Source organism: Oncorhynchus gorbuscha, linkage group LG03, assembly GCF_021184085.1.
Source record: "Oncorhynchus gorbuscha isolate QuinsamMale2020 ecotype Even-year linkage group LG03, OgorEven_v1.0, whole genome shotgun sequence".
Classification (NCBI taxonomy): domain Eukaryota; kingdom Metazoa; phylum Chordata; class Actinopteri; order Salmoniformes; family Salmonidae; genus Oncorhynchus; species Oncorhynchus gorbuscha.
In genome coordinates, this window is record NC_060175.1 from 68,247,025 (window position 1) to 68,266,551 (window position 19,527).

At 45.5% G+C, this 19,527-nt stretch overlaps 1 protein-coding gene across 2 annotated transcripts; it reads right to left on the reverse strand.

The window, feature by feature from the left end:
• Nucleotides 1-2,633: 2,633 nt before the first annotated feature.
• On the reverse strand, nt 2,634-19,343 carry dalrd3 (DALR anticodon binding domain containing 3). 2 transcript variants are annotated; one of them, XR_006838167.1, is made up of 14 exons: nt 18,722-19,343; nt 17,311-17,615; nt 16,812-17,119; nt 16,470-16,528; nt 15,290-15,391; nt 11,079-11,143; nt 10,834-10,892; nt 10,063-10,145; nt 9,371-9,497; nt 6,235-6,293; nt 5,460-5,573; nt 5,042-5,110; nt 4,522-4,705; nt 2,634-4,487 (listed from the first exon to the last, which is right to left on the reverse strand). XR_006838167.1 is itself a non-coding variant. In XM_046343421.1 (13 exons), exons 1-13 carry the CDS (start codon nt 18,950-18,952, stop codon nt 4,586-4,588), a joined length of 1,701 nt encoding a protein of 566 aa, XP_046199377.1. In that variant the 5' UTR covers nt 18,953-19,343; the 3' UTR covers nt 2,634-4,585. The 2 variants fall into 2 exon arrangements, 1 of the variants encoding a protein (XP_046199377.1); XM_046343421.1 differs by having other exon boundaries at nt 2,634-4,705.
• Between the last annotated feature and the right edge of the window lie 184 nt (nt 19,344-19,527).

Genomic DNA, 19,527 nt, shown 5'->3' on the forward strand with positions numbered 1-19,527 from the left:
TGAACAGTAATGTGATCTGATCAGATATAGTATTAAGCAGCCTTCGGCCTATTTTCTTGGCCCGTGAATATGTGAAGAGGCTAGGCCTATGCGCGCACTTCCACGCACATGCGGACATAAACATGTCCGATAGAACACAATCAGGAAATACATCATTATACACAGTTATAATCATAATGTAGGAATTCAGGGATTCATTTAAACAATGGGTGGTCTGTCACATTTGCTCACAATTAGGTATCCAGTACACAGCAAATCATGTTCAACCAATTCCCTATTTTGTATTCAACCAGGGTAGAGCAAGGAGGAGAGGAAGGAAAGGGAGCAGCAGAACGAGAGCGGCAGGGAGAGGGAGAAAAAGGGCTGGATGACAGCTGTTGCATGAGGAGTTTATCTGATTCAATCTATCCATCTCCGGGCCCCTGCCCCTACCATCAACCAACCCCCACAGTCACACGCTCTCCTCTCACCACACCCTGCACATTCAAAGGCACTCTGGGACACGCTCAACAGGAGCCACGTTCCCTTGAAAATAACCTGCTGCGTTATAAAAGACCATTTATATTATCTTTCAGTAGAATCCCTTCCTCACAGTCACCACTCCCTCAGAGGATCTGTGACTCATATAAGAAGCACATTAAGTAGGAAATATCCCGGATGTTCCGACTGATATCAGTCATTATGTTGTTTGTGTTAGACATCATTTGAGTCGCCTGGCACTGTGACAGTGTCTGGCTGCTCCTCAGCCTCAGTTAGCCTCCCTCCAACCCCCAGTCTCATCCTGTCATTTCCTGGCTCGGTTGGGTATGCCCAGCCACAGTCAGTCAAAGCACTTAAATACTCATCAATATCAGTAGCCCAGCCTACTCCCTCTATTTCTCCCACCCTCCTGTGCTCTCTCTCTCTCTCTCTCTCTCTCTCTCTCTCTCTCCCTGGCAACCACAAAGATTCACTCTACCCTCGTGAGCATCCCTGACCTCAATTCATCTCTCCGTTTTCGCCCTCCTTTAAGACAGCAGATTTGCTCATAGCGATGACTGTGTGCTCTCCTTTCCCTTTCTGTATCCATCCCTCCGTTTTCGCCCTCCTTTAAGACAGCAGATTTGCTCATAGCGATGACTGTGTGCTCTCCTTTCCCTTTCTGTATCCATCCCTCCGTTTTCGCCCTCCTTTAAGACAGCAGATTTGCTCATAGCGATGACTGTGTGCTCTCCTTTCCCTTTCTGTATCCATCCCTCCGTTTCTGAACTGCTTTCATGTTCACGTCTCTTTTTCTCTCTCTCCTCCGTCTATTGTCTCTGGCCAACCGAGGCCCGAGGGGAGTGATTGACAAGCAGGCAGGGTAGGAGAATTGGAACGCTTTGATAGGAGGAGATGCAAAGCAAGGCCGGTGGACTGTCAGGTGGCTAAAATATCTGTCAGTAGAGCTCCACCCTGTGGCAATGTTCGTGTACTGCACCACCCCTGCCTGGTCTCGTCAGACTTCTAGTCCAGACTCTTTTAACTCATTGGCAGTGGGGAATGGGTACACACGCACACACTTCTGCACACACACACACACACACACACACACACACACACACACACACACACACACACACACACACACACACACACACACACACACAAATCATTTTCAAACTGGAATAACCAGGCCTTTCCCAGAAGAGAAAAAAAGCTGAAGTTGTAGCATTGCGTCATGTTGGACCAGAACTCGTAGACAGTCGGATGGAAATCTGTGTATGTGCTAACTCACAGATATGAAAGAGCATGGTTAATCAACTATGGGGGACGGGGACGTATATTCCCCTGCTAAATGGATGAACAGATGTCAGAAACAGCCGATTCCCCACACAAAGGTCGTGTAACACTGAACTTGGTGTCACACCCTGGAAAACCCTGCCTGCCTCAAGAGCTTTGGTCTGACGTCAGAAAACCTTGTCCCAATCAGGACTCGTTCTTACATTGCTACGGTGTGCCCTAATGAATTGGACCCGTGGTGGCTGTGTTGGGAGGAGAGCAAACAGCTGCAGCCCGAGGAGAGCTCCAAGGCCAGCTGTTCCCGTCTCATTATGGGGGGGGTCAAAAGGACACCAGCGGAGGGGAAAAAATCACTCAATTTGACAAACAGAGAGCATAGAGCATGATGTGGCAGGACCAGCTAATGACGAAGAGAGGGGCTGAACCACCAATTACTCTCTATAGCCGTCAATGTGGATACGTTTCTAATTGCGTGGCCCCGGCGTCCATTTTAATTGCCTTGCGTGAACTTGAGCATCCACATATCTTTTTATATAAGCGCTAAGATGGGGGAAGTGATCTGATATGGCCTACAAAATTAATTATACTCATAACCAATTATTTCCGTAATCCCCAGGCGTTACGCAACCATCTATATAGACTTGCCCCGTAACTCATCACACTTAACATGAACAAATAGCTGCACACGGTGCTGCAACGTGGTACACACACACACACACACACACACACACACACACACACACACACACACACACACACACACACACACACACACACACACACACACACACACACACACACACACACACACACACACACACACACACACACACACACACACAACACGCATCTTAACACACACGGCAGCGGGGTCACCGAGGTCAACACTCATTTATTGATCTAGGTGGAAAATATATTGGCCCAATGCACAGTTGACAACATTGTGGGAGAGAGTGAGAGTCCGTGTAAAGCTCGGGTCACCATAAAAACACAAAAAACGTACACAATAACAACAGTCCAAGATATGGCACAGAGCGACAATGGAGAACGGGGATCTGGGACAGTACTGTATAATACTTTGGCACAACAGAAGTACTGTGGTGGTGGTGGGTTAGTCTATGTCACATGTATCATTCCATATATACATTGTGGTATCCCAGGAGGTCTGCCCCGGGGGATGGTAATAGAGGGGAGGTACGTGAGTCGACGTTGGCTCCCTCTGCTGGGAATACGGGAGCTGGGCACCCCGACACGGACAGCTCTAAGTGGAGGTGATTAGAGGAAAGTGCCAACCAGCCGTGGAGGCCAAATACCAGCAGCATACCACCCTGCATACCACTGCTGGCTTGCTTCTGAAGCTAAGCAGGGTTGGTCCTGGTCAGTTCCTGGATGGGAGACCAGATGCTGCTGGAAGTGGTGTTGGAGGGCCAGTAGGAGGCACTCTTTCCTCTGGTCTAAAAACAAAATATCCCAATGCCCCAGGGCAGTGACACTGCCCTGTGTAGGGTGCAGTCTTTCGGATTGGATGTTAAACGGGGGTCCTGACTCTCTGAGGTCATTAAAGATCCCATGGCACTTATTGTAAGAGTAGGGGTGTTAACCCCGGTGTCCTGGCTAAATTTCCAACCTGGCCCTCCAACTATCACGGTCACCTAATAATCCCCAGTTTACAATTGGCTCATTCATCCCCGTAACTATTCCCCAGGTGGTTGCTGCAAATGAGAACGTGTTCTCAGTCAACTTACCTGGTAAATTAACGGATAATTTTTCAAATTAATTTTACCTTTATTTAACCAGGCAAGTCAGTTAAGAACAAATTCTTATTTTCAATGACGGCCTAGGAACAGTGGGTTAACTGCCTGTTCAGGGGCAGAATAACAGATTTGTACCTTGTCAGCTCGGGGGTTTGAACTCGCAACGTTCCGGTTACTAGTCCAACGCTCTAACCACTAGGCTACCCTGCCGCCCCAAAAGGAGCATGGTGACACACCGCGGGTGAGAGATGGACACCGGTTAAGAGAGAGAAGGAAGACCGAGCAATTTCACACCCCACGGTTTACCACAATATATATATATAATACTGACACAGCCAGTTCCAATGAAATATATATATCTTTGTATTATTCAAGTAGGAGGGGAAGGGAGAAGGGGACAGTAAATGGCTCATTGTGGCCAGGCGCAATATCTAGTGATGAGGACGGGGGCAGTGCTCACTGTACATACAGTGTGTGTAAATACTGTATCTATGGCTCTAGGGCAGTGTCTGTTAGCGGAATAGTGTCTATGGTATTGTAGAAGGGAAGACCGAAGACAGGCAGATGTTCATCATTTCAAAGGCAGTGAGGGTCTCTGGTAGAGGCTGCATCTGTGGTGCATCAGAGACTGGTGATACGTCTGGGGAGACCAAGGCTTCACACAGGGGTGCAAATTATCTCGACAGTTTCTTTCATCAACAGTAAATAGACTGGGTGTAATACCAGGTGTATGTCACATATACATAAGAGGACTTCACAGGGTTTTAATTGGGGGGGGGGGGGGGGGGGTAAAAGCCTAATAGCTACAGTACAGTAGTAAAAGTGACATTTATATGTGTATTTCATGTAGGGGATAGGCTAGTGATAATTTACGCCAGTTATTAGGCCTTATATAGTTGGAGTATTTGGGGGCATTTGTTGGGGCATGTTGGGGCTACAGTTGGGGTATTTTGGGGGCATTTGTTGGGGCATGTTGGGGCTATATTCGGGGCTACAGTTGGGGTATGTTGGGGCTATATTCAGGGCTACAGTTGGGGCTATATTCGGGGCTACAGTTGGGGTATTTGTGGCTATAGCTGCCGGATGGGAGGAAGGTGAAGAGTATCCAACGCGCGATGGTAGAGCTCTCTCAGTGCTCTCAACAACTGCAGCCGACAGAACATCTGATTGAAGAGGTGAGGCAACGGCTCCTTTAGAGAAGGGAAGAGAGGGGGACAGAGAGAGAGAGAGAGAGACAGATTGAGGTTAAACGTTATGGACTATACTATGAACTTTAGTCCGTTTAAATCCAAGTCAGCTGTGCGGTCTGCCAGTACGCCATGTTTTCAGGCCTGGTATGGATGACCCGAGGCTATAAACTCATGGATCTCTGTGGATCTCTGTGTGTCAAACAATAGGGGGCATCACACATGCAAACATTTATTTAGTTCTACATACTGCGAGACACATGCTCTAACAGTGTACTGTCCACTAACTAACCTAATTTAACTACCAGACAGACAGAGGTAAAATGGCTGGTTACTCACCCCAAGGACGTGGACTCTGTTGTAATAGGAGCTAAAATCCTTACTGAGAGACACCAGGAACTTGCAGATCTGGGAGACACATTGCACACGCATTAAACATACATTGAATGAGCATTCATTCACCTATATCAACTAGGACCGGGACGATACCAGTATCGCGATACTCGTTAGTATCGTAGCAAGGAAACTAAACATGAAGCGGACCAAACTTCTTCAGGAAAACGGCGCTAATGTTGGAAACAAACATCGTTATGTTGTCATCCAGAGTCACATTTATTTATTTTCCAAGTTACAGCAAACAATATTTTACATACTGCAGGTTTTTAAAGGGCCAAAGAGTTTGGTCTGCTTCGTGTTTTCATTTTTGCCATCAACTGATATTTCAATACACTACAAATATATCCTTTTAAAACCTCACCTGTTCAGTCTTCAGGTTGACTCTGGCCCCTCCATCACACTCCAACGCCTGTCCTGATTGGTCGAGAAGCTCAGAGAATGGAATGAGGTAATTGAACAGAAGAAGCCACTCCCCCTGTGAAACAGAAAGAGAGACACAGTCTCTAGAGGACCTAAGTAGAAATGAAACACAGATATTCACAAAGTGTCTCGGAGTAGAAGTGTGATCCAGGATCAGGTATCCTATCAGGATCAGGTATCCTCCATCTAGTCCATCTAGTTATGACCTAAAAAGGTCAAACTGAAAATATCTATTTTTTTACCTCCAATTTCATGGTATCCAATTGGTAGTTACCATCTTGTCTCATCGCTACTACTCCCGTACAGACTTGGGAGAGGCGACGGTTGGGAGCCATGCGTCCTCCGAAACACAACCCAACCAAGCCGCACTGTTTCTTGACACAATGCCCACTTAACCCGGAAGCCAGCCGCACCAATGTGTCGGAGGAAACACCATGCACCTAGCAACCGTGTCAGCGTGCACTACGCCCGGCCCGCCACAGGAGTCTCTAGTGCACAATGGGACAAGGACATCCCTACCGGCCAAACCCGACTCTAACAATTGTACGCCACCCCATGGGTCTCCCGGGTGCGGCCGGCTGCGACAGAACCTGGACTCGAACCCAGAACCTCTAGTGGCACAGCTAGCACTGAGATGCAGTGCCTTAGACCACTGCACCCCTCGGGAGGTCCCAGGTCAAACTGATCCTTGATCAGCACACCTACTGTGGGCCTACCTCTTCTTTTAGAGCTGAGAAGTCCAACTGGGAGCCCTCTGGGATTTCAGGGTAAAGTCCTGTGGGAGGCAAATACATGGGAACTGAACATCCACCGTGACAATAAACACATAGTACAATCAAGGTTGTACATGTTTGTATTGCTTGGTGTGGACTAGTACTCATATACAACATGGTAGTTTGTGGTCCTGTGTGGCTCAGTCGGTAGAGCATGGCGTTTGCAACGTCACGGGTCGTGGATTCGATTCCCGCTGGGGCCACGAACACACAAAATATATGCACATATGACTAAGTCGCTTTGGATAAAAGCTTCTGCTAAATAGTATGTACAGCTGGCTGGTTATACGATGTACCGGCAGGATAGAACAGCGGCGGTCTATGTACTTTTTGTAAAAAAACAGCTGGTGCACGATATCTAAGGAAGTCTCAAGCTATTGCTCGCCTGAGGTAGAGTTTCTCATGATAAGCTGTAGGCCACATTACCTACCGAGAGAGTTTTCATATATATTCTTTGTAGCTGTTTTACATACCACCACAGTCAGAGACTGGCACTAAAGACAGCATTGAATGAGCTGTATTCCACCATAAGCAAAAAGAAAACGTTCACCCAGCGCTCCTAGTAACCAGGGACTTTAATGCAGAGGAACTTAAATCAGTTTTACCAAATTTCTATCAGCATGTTAAATGTGCAACCAGACGGAAAAGAACTCTGTACCACCTATACTCCATACACAGAGATACATTCAAAGCTGTCCCTCGCCCTCCATTTGGCAAATCTGACCATAATTCCATCCTCCTGATTCCTGCTTACAAACAAAAACTAAAGCAGGAAGCACCAGTGACTAGATCAATAAAAAAGTGGTCAGATGAAGCAGATGCTGAGCTACAGGACTGTTTTGATAGCACAGACTGGAATATGTTCCGGGATTCCTCCAATGGCATTGAGGAGTACAGCATATCTGCCACTGGCTTCATCAATAAGTGCACTGATGACGTCGTCCCCACAGTGACCGTACGTACATACCCCAACCAGAAACCATGGATTACAGGCAGCATCCACACTGAGTTAAAGGCTAGAGTTGCCGCTTTCAAGGAGCGGGACTCTAACCCGGGAGGTTATAAGAAATCCCTCTATGCCCTCCGACGAACTATCAAACAGGCAAAGCGTCAATACAGGACTAAGATCGAGTCGTACTACATCGGTTCCGACGCTCGTCGGATGTGGCAGGGCCTGCAAACCATTACAGACTACAAAAGGGAAGCACAGCCGAGAGCTCACCAGTGACACAAGCCTACCGGACAAGCTGAACTACTTCTATGCTCGCTTAGAGGCAAATAACACTGAAACATGCATGAGAGCACCAGCTGTACCGGAAGACTGTGTCATCACCCACTCCGCAGCCGATGTAAGACCTTTAGACAGGTCAACATTCACAAGGCCGCAGGGCCAGACAGATTACCAGGATGTGTACTGCGAGCATGTGCTGACCAACTAGCAAGTATCTTCACTGACATTTTCAACCTCTCCCTGTCCAAGTCTAATACCAACATGTTTCAAGCAGACCACCATAGTGGCTGTGCCCAAGAATACTAAGGTAACCTGCCTAAATGACTACCAATCCGTAGCACTTACGTCTGTAGCCATTAAGTGCTTTGAAAGGCTGGTCATGGCTCACATCAACACCATCATCCCAGAAACCCTAGACCCACTCCAATTAACATACAGCCGCAATAGATCTACAGATGATGCAATCTCGATTGCACTCCAAACTGCCCTTTCCCACTTGGACAAAAATAACACCTATGTGAGAATGCTATTCATTGACAACAGCTCAGCGTTCAACACCACAGTGCCCTCAAAGCTCATCACTAAGCTAAGGACCCTGGGACTAAACACCTCCCTCTGCAACTGGATCCTGGACTTCCTGACGAGCCGCCCCCAGGTGGAAAGGGTAGGTAACAACACATGCGCAATGCTAATCCTCAACACAGGGGCCCCTCAGGAGTGTGTGCTCAGCCCCTCATGTATTCCCTGTTCACTCATGACGGCACGGCCAGGCACGACTCAAACACCCTCATTAAATTTGCCAACGACACAACAGTGGTAGGCCTGATCACTGACAACAACAAGGCAGCCTATTGGGAGGTCAGAGACCTGGCTGTGTGGTGCCAGGACAACAACCTCTCCCTCAACGTGATCAAGACAAAGGAGATGATTGTGGACTACAGGAAAAAGAGGACTGAGCACACCAGGAGACTGAAAATATTTGGCATGGGTCCTCAGATCCTCAAAAGGTTCTACAGCTGCACCATCGAGAGCATCCTGACTGGTTGCGTCAATGCCTGGTATTGCAACTGCTCAGCCTCTGACCACAAGGCACTACAGAGGGTAGTGTGAACAGCCCAATACATCACTGGGGCCAAGCTTCCTGCCATCCAGGACCTCTATACCAGGTGGTGTCAGAGGAAGGCCCTAGAAATTGTCAAAGACTCCAGCCACCCTAGTCATAGACTGTTCCCTCTGCTACCGCACGGCAAGCAGTACCAGAGCGCCAAGTTTAGGTCCAAAAGGCTTCTAAACAGCTTCTATCCCCAAGCCATAAGACTTCTGAACATCTAGTCAAATGGCTACCCCCCCCCTCTCCCTCAACACCACTGACACACTCCGTTGTCATCTATGCATAGTCACTTTTATTAACTCTACCTACATGTACATACTACCTCAACGCACCGGTGACACCGCATATTGACTCTGTACCGGCACCCCACTGAATATATTGTTATTTTTTACTGCTGCTCTTTAATTACTTGTTAATTTTTTTATCTCTTATTCGTATCTGTATTTTTTGTAACTGCATTGTTGGTTAGAGCCTGTAAGTAAGCATTTCACTATAAGGTCTACTACAGCTGTTGTATTCGGCGCATATGACTAATACAACTTGGATTGATTTGATATTATTTTATATTGGTAGTGTACAACTGTGTGGTTCCGTTGGGTGTGGAGGTGTTAGATTGTGGTTGGACTAGAATACAGTGGTAGGCCTGAATATACAGTACCGTGAGTCACTGCGGATAAGCCAGTCAGTCACGTCTACTAAATGACCATATCATCATCGTGTTGCCTTGCGTGTCTCACCCTTCTCCATGCCTCGCTCGTAACTGTCAAAGAGGGTGTGGAGCCGAGCACAGTTGTACATGACAAAGACTCCGCCTCTGGGACCTTTGGTGGACACACTGCCTTCCCTCTGCACGTCCAGGGTGACCTGTGTGTTAAAACAGTTGTCAGTCTGACAGTCAGCTCTGACTCAACACAACACCAGCCAGGCACAAGCCCCCTGGAGAGCAAGGTAGGCCAGCACGCTACCAGTTCACACACACACACACATGATTATGGGTGTGTACAACTGCACACACACACACACACACACACACACACACACACACACACACACACACACACACACACACACACACACACACACACACACACACACACACACACACACACACACACACACACACACACACACACACACACACACACACACACACACACACACACACACACACAATGCCCACTTAACCCGGAAGCTAGCCGCACCAATGTGTCGGAGGAAACACCGTAGACATGGCGAACGTGTCAGCATGCACAAAGCCCGGCACGCCACAGGTGTCACTAGTGCACAATGGGACAAGGACATCCCTGTCGGCCAAGCCCGACCCGAACCCGGACAATTGTGCGCCACCCCATGGGTCTCCCGGTCACGCCCGGCTGCAACAGAGCCTGGACTCGAACCCAGAATCTCTAGTGGCACAGCTAAGACTCACCGGGCTCATATGGACCGTTGAGAGCAGCTCAAACCTCACAGTGGCTGAGGTCATGACCTTGATGATGTCATCCCAAGTCTGGCCTGGAAAATGATTTGGATTATTAAGGAAAGAAATCACATACCCTAATCAGTCGTGGAAAAAGTACTCAAATGCTCTACTTGAGTAAAAGTAAAGATACCCTAATAGAAAATGACCCAGTAAAATAGTACTTGAGTAAAAGTCTAGACATATTTGTTTAAAAATATACTTAAGTATCAAAAGTAAATGGATTTGCTAAATAAACATAAGTATCAAAAGTAAAATTTCTTATATTATATTATGCAAATCAGACGGCACCATTTTCTTGTTTTATTATTTATTTACGGATAGTCAGGAGCCCCACTCCAACACTCAGACATTCATTTACAAACAAAGCATTTATGTTTAGTGAGTCCGCCAGATCAGAGGCAGTAGGGGTGACCAGGGATGTTCTCTTAGGTGAATTGGACCGTTTTCCTGTCAAAATGTAACAAGTGCTTTTGGGTGTCAGGGAAAATGTATGGAGTAAAAAGTACATTATTTTCTTTAGGAATACAGTGAAGTAAAAGTTCTCAAAAATATAAATAGTAAAGTACAGATACCCCCCAAAACTACTTAAGTAGCACACTAAAGTATTTTTACTTAAGTACTTTTCACCACTGCCTAATCATACAAATCAGTGCGTCTCATACACATTAAAAAGTACACACGCGTTACAAAGTGCACTTCAGACAAATTGAGCACACTCACCTTCGACTTGTTCTCCGTACTTCATCTCTGAGGCCTCCTTCATCTGCACTCTTCTCAGTCTATAGGACAGGGGCGAACAAAGACCCGATGAGACAGACGCACATACAGAGGCTCGAGGAGATCTGAAGAGACTACATTTGAGATGTGAAACGACTACCTCCATGCAGACGGTGGAGAACAGTGATATACTTAGTTGCTGGGGACTAAAGAGAAATCAAATGGATAAAACTAGATGTAGTTCTTACTGGAGATACTGGGCCGCACTGAGGTGACTTCCAGGAGTCTTCACTGGTCCACAAACTAGATGCCTCTGAGAAACAGATAGAGGGAAAACTGGTTCCCTCATAATGTATCTGGTTGCAGCCGGTTGAGAGACTGTTTTGTGGATGCATAAAGCAATATTGTCAACAGTTTTACACTTGAGTCATTTAGCAGACGCTCTTATCCGGCGCAACTTACAATTAGTGCATATCTTAAGATGGCAAGGTGAGACAACAACCCATCACAATCGTTTTAAGTACATTTTTCCCACAACAAAGTGTTTAAAATCAGCAAAGTCCGTGCTATTAGAACCAGTGCCTTTTTCTTTCATTTTGGAGGGGCGCCTTGAGTTACTTAAAGCTGCATTATGCAGAAATCACGCACTCATTTCCTGGTTGCTAAAATTCCAATAGTTCGCCTAATTTTAGTTCATGTGACAAAACAATGAACTATAGTGTAGAGAACCATTGTAACATCTAAAACGCTGTGAAATCTATTTATATAACGCAAAATATTGTTTGAAGCTAGTGTACAAAACCGAAAGTAAAAGACACAAAAACTAAACTTAAGAACTGGCAGCATAAAAATAGCGCACATAAAGCAGATCTACTGCTTCTTAGACTTGCTTTCAATGAGAATGACAGATCTACAACACACATTTCTATGTGAATTTGCTCGGGTCGCCCAATAAGTTACATATTTTAGCTTTAAAAAGGTACTCTTCAAAGAGGCCGGGTTTCAGACGTTTTCCCCTTTACTTTAGGGGGAAGCTTGTTCCACCATTGGGGTGCCAGGACAGAGAAGATCATTGACTGGGCTGAGTGGGAGCTGCCGTCCCGTAGGAGTGGGAGGGCCAAGAGACCAGAGGTGGCAGAACGGAGTGCTCCAGTTGGGGGTGTAGAGTTTTGAGAATATCCTGAAGGTAAGGGAGGGGCCGTTCCTCTTGCTGCTCCATAGACAAGCACCAGGGTCTTGAAGATGATGCGAGCTTCCACTGAAAGCCAGTGGAGTGTGCGGAGGAGCGGGGTGACATGGGAGACCTTAGGAAGGCTGAACACCGGCCGGGCTGCACCATTCTGGATCATTTGCATGGGTTCGAAACATGAAAAGCTGAATGTAAGAAGTGCACATAATTTCAAATAGGATTACTAAACAGCACTCTAAATAGGTCAGGAGCCAGACAGGGAGCCTAAGAAGGAATTATTTAGGCTCTATTACTTCAAGGCTTTTGCCTACAAATAAATACACAGTGAAGCATTTGCGAGTGTGACAATAGGCTGGTAGGGACATAAAGCGCTCACCATTTTAATCAACATTTTGTTGTGTTAAATCATTGTAGTCTATATATTGAGCATATCGGCTGTTATTTACTTCAAATTAAATACAAATTAAATGAAAAATGACTTGTTAGTGCATTTGAATTCATTTTTAGAATACATTTTTAGGAACACGAGTTTGGCCAGTCTGTGGTTTCAGGCTTATGTGATGGTGCCTGGAGAGCCGGAGAGCAGCAGAGAATATCCTCTCCATACTTGTAGAGCCACTGGGGATGCTAAACACCCTTTTGGCCATTCTTGCCTGGCTGAGCAGAGATGCAGAGTTGTTTTTGTATTCCTTTTTCTATAAGTAGGCCTAAAGCTTTTTAGGCAAAATAACCCAAACAAAATGGAAAGCTCCTTGAACGTGAGAATATGCCAGGCCTCACGGGCCCAACATCAATTATGGCCTAATGTATAGATAATAGAACAAAACATTTGCTAAACGTTTCATCTGATTTTTAGTTTAGAAATACTTTGCTACAATGACACACTTAGTTATCTACCCAGCTCGTTCCTTTCTTTTAGCACGTGCACGTAGTAAGTACACCATCATGCTTTCAATATACGTGTCTTTTCAGATTCCACAATGATTATTTAGTTGTGGACACTACACCACCGCACTACCTCTCTTTCTCTTGGTCCTCGTCCTTTATAAGTCACCTTTGACTTTGCACCTGTGTGTTTTATCAGTTTCTTTATGGAAATATTTAGCGAACTACATGACATTAAGGGGTTATAGCAGCACACGAGTAGACTACAGATGCATGCTGGGCCGGGCATGCCCTGAGCTCGTGAAGTGAGCGCTACTGGATGGAAATTGGAGCGGGCGAGAAGGCCGACGCTCCAGCCTTTGAGAATCTCGCTCCAGTCAAATTGGGCATGCTCCGCTCCAGCTCCGCCCATATACTCTGGTTTGATGGCACAAGCGGGGAGCCCAGCCAACAGAGTTGCTGTCTTGACGGGTGATGTCAAATGCCTGGATTAGGACCTGCCTGTGTGAGGAAAGGTCGTACTCTACGGATGTTGTAGAGCATGAACCTGCAGGAGCGAGTCACTGCTTTGATGTTTGCAGAGAACGACAGGGAGTTATCCAGGGTCACACCAAGGTTCTTTACACTCTGGGAGGGGAACACCTTGAAGTTGTCAAACACGTTCTGTCGAAGTTGAGCTTGAGGTGGTGGGCCGACATCCAAGCTGAGATGCGTTTCGCCACCTGGGTGTCAGAAGGGGGGAGTATATGAGTGTCATCTGCGTAGCAATGCAATCCAGGAGTGTGCAGAGTCTGAGACGGCCAACCCTGAGAGGGTGGGAAGGAGGATCCACGGTGTCGAAGGCAACGGATCGATCTAGGAGGATAAGAACAGAGGAGAGAGAGTCAGCTTTGGCAGAGCAGACACAGAGGAGAGCGGTCTCAGTTGAGCGAGCGACCTTGAAAAATGACTCGTTAAGGGTCAAGAAGATCGTTCTGAGAGAGACAACAAGAGAGTTGGTCAGAGACAGAACAATCAAGTGTTTTGGAAGGAAAAGAAAGAAGGGATTACCGGTCTGTTGTTTTTGATGTCAGAGGAGTCGAGTGTTGGCTTCTTGACTCTGGCCATCTTAAAGTCAGATGGGGAAACGGTCAGGGATGAGTTCATGAAGGAAGTGAGGAATGGGAGAAGGTCTCCAGGGATGGTCTAGAGAAGGGACGAGGGAATGGGGTCAAGTGGGCAGGTTGTCGGGTGGCCGGACATCACTCGTGGCAGGAAGAGAGAAGGGAGAAAGAGGTCAAGGCGTCAGGTAGTTCTGTGGGGCCAGTGGGCTCAGTAGGCTGAGTGAATGAGGAGCGGATGTCGTCAACCTTCTTTTCAAAGTCGACCACAGAGAGGGAGGGAAGTGGAGGATTAAGGAGGGAGGAGAAGGTGGAGAACAGATTCCCAGGGTTGGAAGCAGAAGCTTGAAATTTAGAGTGATAGAAACTTGGTAGGCATCGGCTGATCCTCAAGAGTAAGCACTTGGTACTTGGATCAGTCATCAAAACAAATGTATTGGTGCACCCAGTGGAGAAAGTCGATTTCATTTCTTCCCAGTACAGGACATCCTATGCATACACGTGCTTGCATGGGAGTAACAGTAACGACATGTCATTTAGCTGTGAAAATGTCTTACCTTTTCTTCCGATTGTCAAACAATTCACTTTAAAAAGTAGGCTACCGGCGCACATTCGTCCGGCTTAATTCCAGCATCAAAAACAGTGCGCTGTGCACCCGCCATTTGGTGAATGGAAAGGGACGTCTCTAAAAACACCAAAAAGTATAATGTCATTCTGTGATTGTCATTAGGGACACAATTCACAGCCTGAATTGATTGATGTGTCCACTGTTGTCCGAGCGGTTCTCAGTCTCGGCAGCCAGTCAACTCTGCCGTGGCAAAATGTTTGTGTTCATTTCCAACCACACTGCATTTTGAAGCGTATATACCACCCGTTTTCAAGACCATTCGCTCCTTTCTCATGCGGCTGACAGGCCGTAATGATAAATGATTGTGAAATAGCCTAGTTTTCTTTCCATCTTTGTTTTAATTATTGTGATAGTCTCATATTTTACCGGTAAGCTGTTTCGACACTATTTATTTTGCCGGTACTCTGTACTTTCACCCCTGCGTGCACATCTATTGGTTAGTATGGTGAACAGTGGAGGCTGCTGAGGGGAAGACGGCTTATAAAAATGGCTGGAACGGAACAAATGGATTTGCATCAAACACATAGAAACCATGTGTTTGATGTATTTCATACCATTCCATTGATTCCCCTCCAGACTTTGCCACGAGCCCGTCCTTCACAATTAAGTACAGATCCCCATGATGTGGTAGTTAATGTGTCGTTGTGTCAAACAAACCTGTGTCACTGTTGCACCGCTGGCTCTCCAGAGCATCGCTATCTGCTGCTGGCGGAACTCATCCTGACAGGAAGTGACATGTACCACGGTTGCTGTGGATACCTAGGTCAATAAGAGATGTGAAAACCTAACATGAGATGTTATAGTAGTCCACGGCCATAGATATAGTATTACTATAGTAGTACACGGCCATAGATATACTATTACTATAGTAGTACACAGCCATAGATATAGTATTACTATAGTAGTCCATGGCCATAGATATAGTATTACTATAGTAGTACATGGCCATAGATATAGTATTACTATAGTAGTACACGGCCATAGATATAGTATTACTATAGTAGTACACGGCCATAGATATTGTATTAATATAATAGTACACGGCCATAGATATAGTATTACTATAGTAGTACACGGCCATAGATATACTATTACTATAGATATACTATTACTATAGTAGTACACGGCCATAGATATAGTATTTATTATAGTAGTCCATAGGCCATAGATATAGTATTACTATAGTAGTACACGGCCATAGATATACTATTACTATAGTAGTACACGGCCATAGATATACTATTACTATAGTAGTACACGGCCATAGATATACTATTACTATAGTAGTACACGGCCATAGATATACTATTACTATAGTAGTACACGGCCATAGATATACTATTACTATAGTAGTACACGGCCATAGATATACTATTACTATAGTAGTACACGGCCATAGATATACTATTACTATAGTAGTACACGGCCATAGATATAGTATTACTATAGTAGTACACGGCCATAGATATACTATTACTATAGTAGTACACGGCCATAGATATAGTATTACTATAGTAGTACACGGCCATAGATATAGTATTACTATAGTAGTATAGTACACGGCCATAGATATAGTATTACTATAGTAGTACACATAGATATAGTATTACTATAGTAGTACACGGCCATAGATATAGTATTACTATAGTAGTACACGGCCATAGATATAGTATTACTATAGTAGTACATGGCCATAGATATAGTATTACTATAGTAGTACACGGCCATAGATATAGTATTACTATAGTAGTACACGGCCATAGATATAGTATTACTATAGTAGTACACTGGTAAAGCTTGATGTTTAAAGCGTTGGGGAAAAGAAAGCTTGACTCACTGTGCAGTCTGCAGTAGCCCTGTCCAGTTGGGCCAGATGAGACACACTGTCTCGTTGCACTGAGGACAAAAATCACATGAATTATGTTACAGACAGTCCTTAAGTCAAATCTATAATGGACTGTTAAGCTATGGAGGCTTTATTTCCCTCGGCTACATTACAGTAAGTTTCACATCTAAAGGCTCAATGTTATAGACTTACTTCCATATGAGATAATTCCATTGTATTGACCAATTTGACCCAAACCTTCTGTCTTTGCCAATGAATGTGTTAATCACAGGTTAACACGTTTACAACCAATCCCCAGGTCCTAACCTAGGTCAAAGATCCTTCATGTCTCACCTGTACAGGTACCCAGGCTGGGGTCATACCCTGGCAGCTGCTCCTCCTGAAACACCCTCTTCAAGTTCACCCTGAGCGTCCCCCACTCCTTCTCTCCCTCCATCTTCTTTTCTTCAGTCTCTCGCCTTCCTCCATCTGTCTCCTCTCTTTCTTTGTACGGGGAATTCTGTAAAGCCTCCAACATCTTCTCCTCCCTCTCGTCATTGGTCCAGCTGACCGGCACTGAGGGCCAATCGACGCCAAGTATTCGGAGGAAGACGATGATGTTGCTATCTTCAGGCAGCACAGGGCAGCAGGACACAGTAAACCTGAGAAAAACAGGGACGTTACCAACACTGATATATGATATGGTGATAATGCAAAACCCTCTAAAACTCAGTATAACACATATTTAACCAAGATGGCACATACCGCAATGAACATACACAACACGGATACATACAATGTACTGGACAGTGACATAATGCCAGATGAGTTATCAAGCCATGTCCTAACTCACCCCTGTCTCCTCAGTAGCGCCCCTAAGTGGTCAGTCAGCAGCACGGTGCGTAGTTGCCCCAGCGTGAGTGTGTCCGGGGAGGGTAAATTGGGTTTGGGGTGAAGGGCCGGGCAGTTGAGCACCACACCCCCCTGTCTCTGGCTAGGAGGCTTCAGGTACGCCGACACTCCACTCAGGACCTTCTGAAACGCGGCAATCCGGTCAACCCGCACCCTCAGCCCCTCTCCCATGACCTCCCCACCAGCCACAGGGAGAACCCCACACCCTTTCAGGGACAGCACTCTACCCATCACTGCTGGGGGAACCTAGACACAAACACATCACACTTACATACTGTCCATGGATAGCAGACAGTTCCTCTCAAATTCAGGCAAAAACAATATTGCAGTAGTAGTAGCCTTCTGCCTTCAGTGGGATATACCTAATTTGCCTACTACATGTGTCTGTTTGTGTTCTCCTGCTCAGACGTTGCTGGCATATGCCAGATTTTACAATGCCTGGATAGGTCATTTATGTATCAGCGAACCACATCATATGATATAGCAATCTGGTGCCCGACGGCACATTCGATGACGTGGCACGCATGCAACGTCTGAGCAGGGAATGCAACCATGCAACTACTTTGGTCACGGTCCTCTGCTCAGACTTTGCATGCATCAACCAATGGTTGAGTTCACGTCATCGACTGACAGATTGCTATAACATATGATGTGGTTTTCTGATACATTAAATACCAATCCAGATTTGGCATGCGTCAGCAACGGGTTTCCATTAGTTACCACAGTCACAAAGCCAAAACGTTCTATCATAAAGTGTATGAAGACAAACACTTCGTTTTTTGGTCTTAATTTAAAGTTAGGCATAACATTAGCAGTGTGGTTAAGGTTAGGTTGGAAATCACACTTTAAGAAAGATAAATTGTACAAATAGGCGGGATTTATTATTTTGTGGCTGTGACCTCGCAAAGTCTTGGCGATGCCATGCAAACATCGTCTCGCGAGATGATAGACCCCATGTAAAAACACGGTGCCACATTTTGCTGTGAGTGACCCACATTAGATTTGTCCAGTCAGGGGTTAATAATTTTTGCCGCAGGGTTTAAATGTTATGTCGACGAGGACAATGTCAACGGTCTCAAATATGAAAACGTATTAATTCCATTTTGTTCACAATCATCAAGTGGATGTTGAAGATGTGGAGGCTAATTATTTTACCCCGACCTATCTCTCAAGACTCTTCAACCTGTCAAAAAGAAAAGCGTGTGCTGTCAACTGTGCGTGTGTCTGTCTGTCAACCCATGCGTTATAACCAGTGTATCCAACTGCAAATAATTCAAAGGAAAAATATAATGGGGTTCAAATGAATTGAATTAAATAATAATATTAAGAAGCTAGCTATTTAGCACACCGACCTGTCCGTCTGCATAAAGCGTATTCAGCACCGTAGTGGGTGACAAGAAATCCCTGTTTTGGAGATTCTTAGCGCTGCTTTCTTTAAACCAAAGCTTCTCCGGCTCACTCGAGATTCTGTCACTGCTACCCTGACCGGCATCGGGAACATTTTCAGGCTCTCCCCGTAGTGCGGAGCCCAGAGCTTGGACGGTACGGGTGATCCGAAACGGTGTCTCGTCAATGTTCTCCATCACTAACTCACAACCTAATCATCACTTCAACTGAGCTAAACGGTATAGTAGTCATTTGTGTTTATGACAGCTAACTTTTCAAATAGACAAAACATGTGTTCCTCTGCTCTAGTCGATCGATCTCGTATTGGCTGTGAATGACTGCATGCTAACCACAATGCGGAACTGTAGAGTGCAAATATTGTTTCCCTGAGTCCCGTTTCCTTGTGAAGCAGGGCAAAAGCGCGAGTTTATGGCGCCATATTGTGTGTGGCAGTGTTGGCCTTTTAGCACAAGCTATGAAATTCATAGTAAATTAACTTTCATCAACAATGTTGGTCATTTAATGGTGATTCTGCAACTACGGGCACTTCTATGTCCTCGCAGTGATTTTATTTAAATGATTATAATTGTTATTCTTTATTTGTTAAGTTCACACTACAATCACCCCATACTTCTTCTTTCACAACTCTTTATCAAGTATTTCAGATGCATTTTATACCTCAAGTTCACTGTTTTGCCCTTCTCCCTGACCCAGACTTTTGCGCTTCTACTATATTTTCCTATGAGAAAACATTATATAATGTGTAATTAAT

Coding starts and splice junctions, on each gene's coding strand:
- dalrd3 (XM_046343421.1), bottom strand. CDS start 18,952: ATGGAGAACATTGACGAGACACCGTTTCGGATCACCCGTACCGTCCAA. Junction 9,498..10,062: donor CAACGGTCCATATGAGCCCG/GTGAGTCTTAGC, acceptor TTTAACACACAG/GTCACCCTGGACGTGCAGAG. Junction 5,111..5,459: donor TCAACCTGAAGACTGAACAG/GTGAGGTTTTAA, acceptor TGTGTCTCCCAG/ATCTGCAAGTTCCTGGTGTC.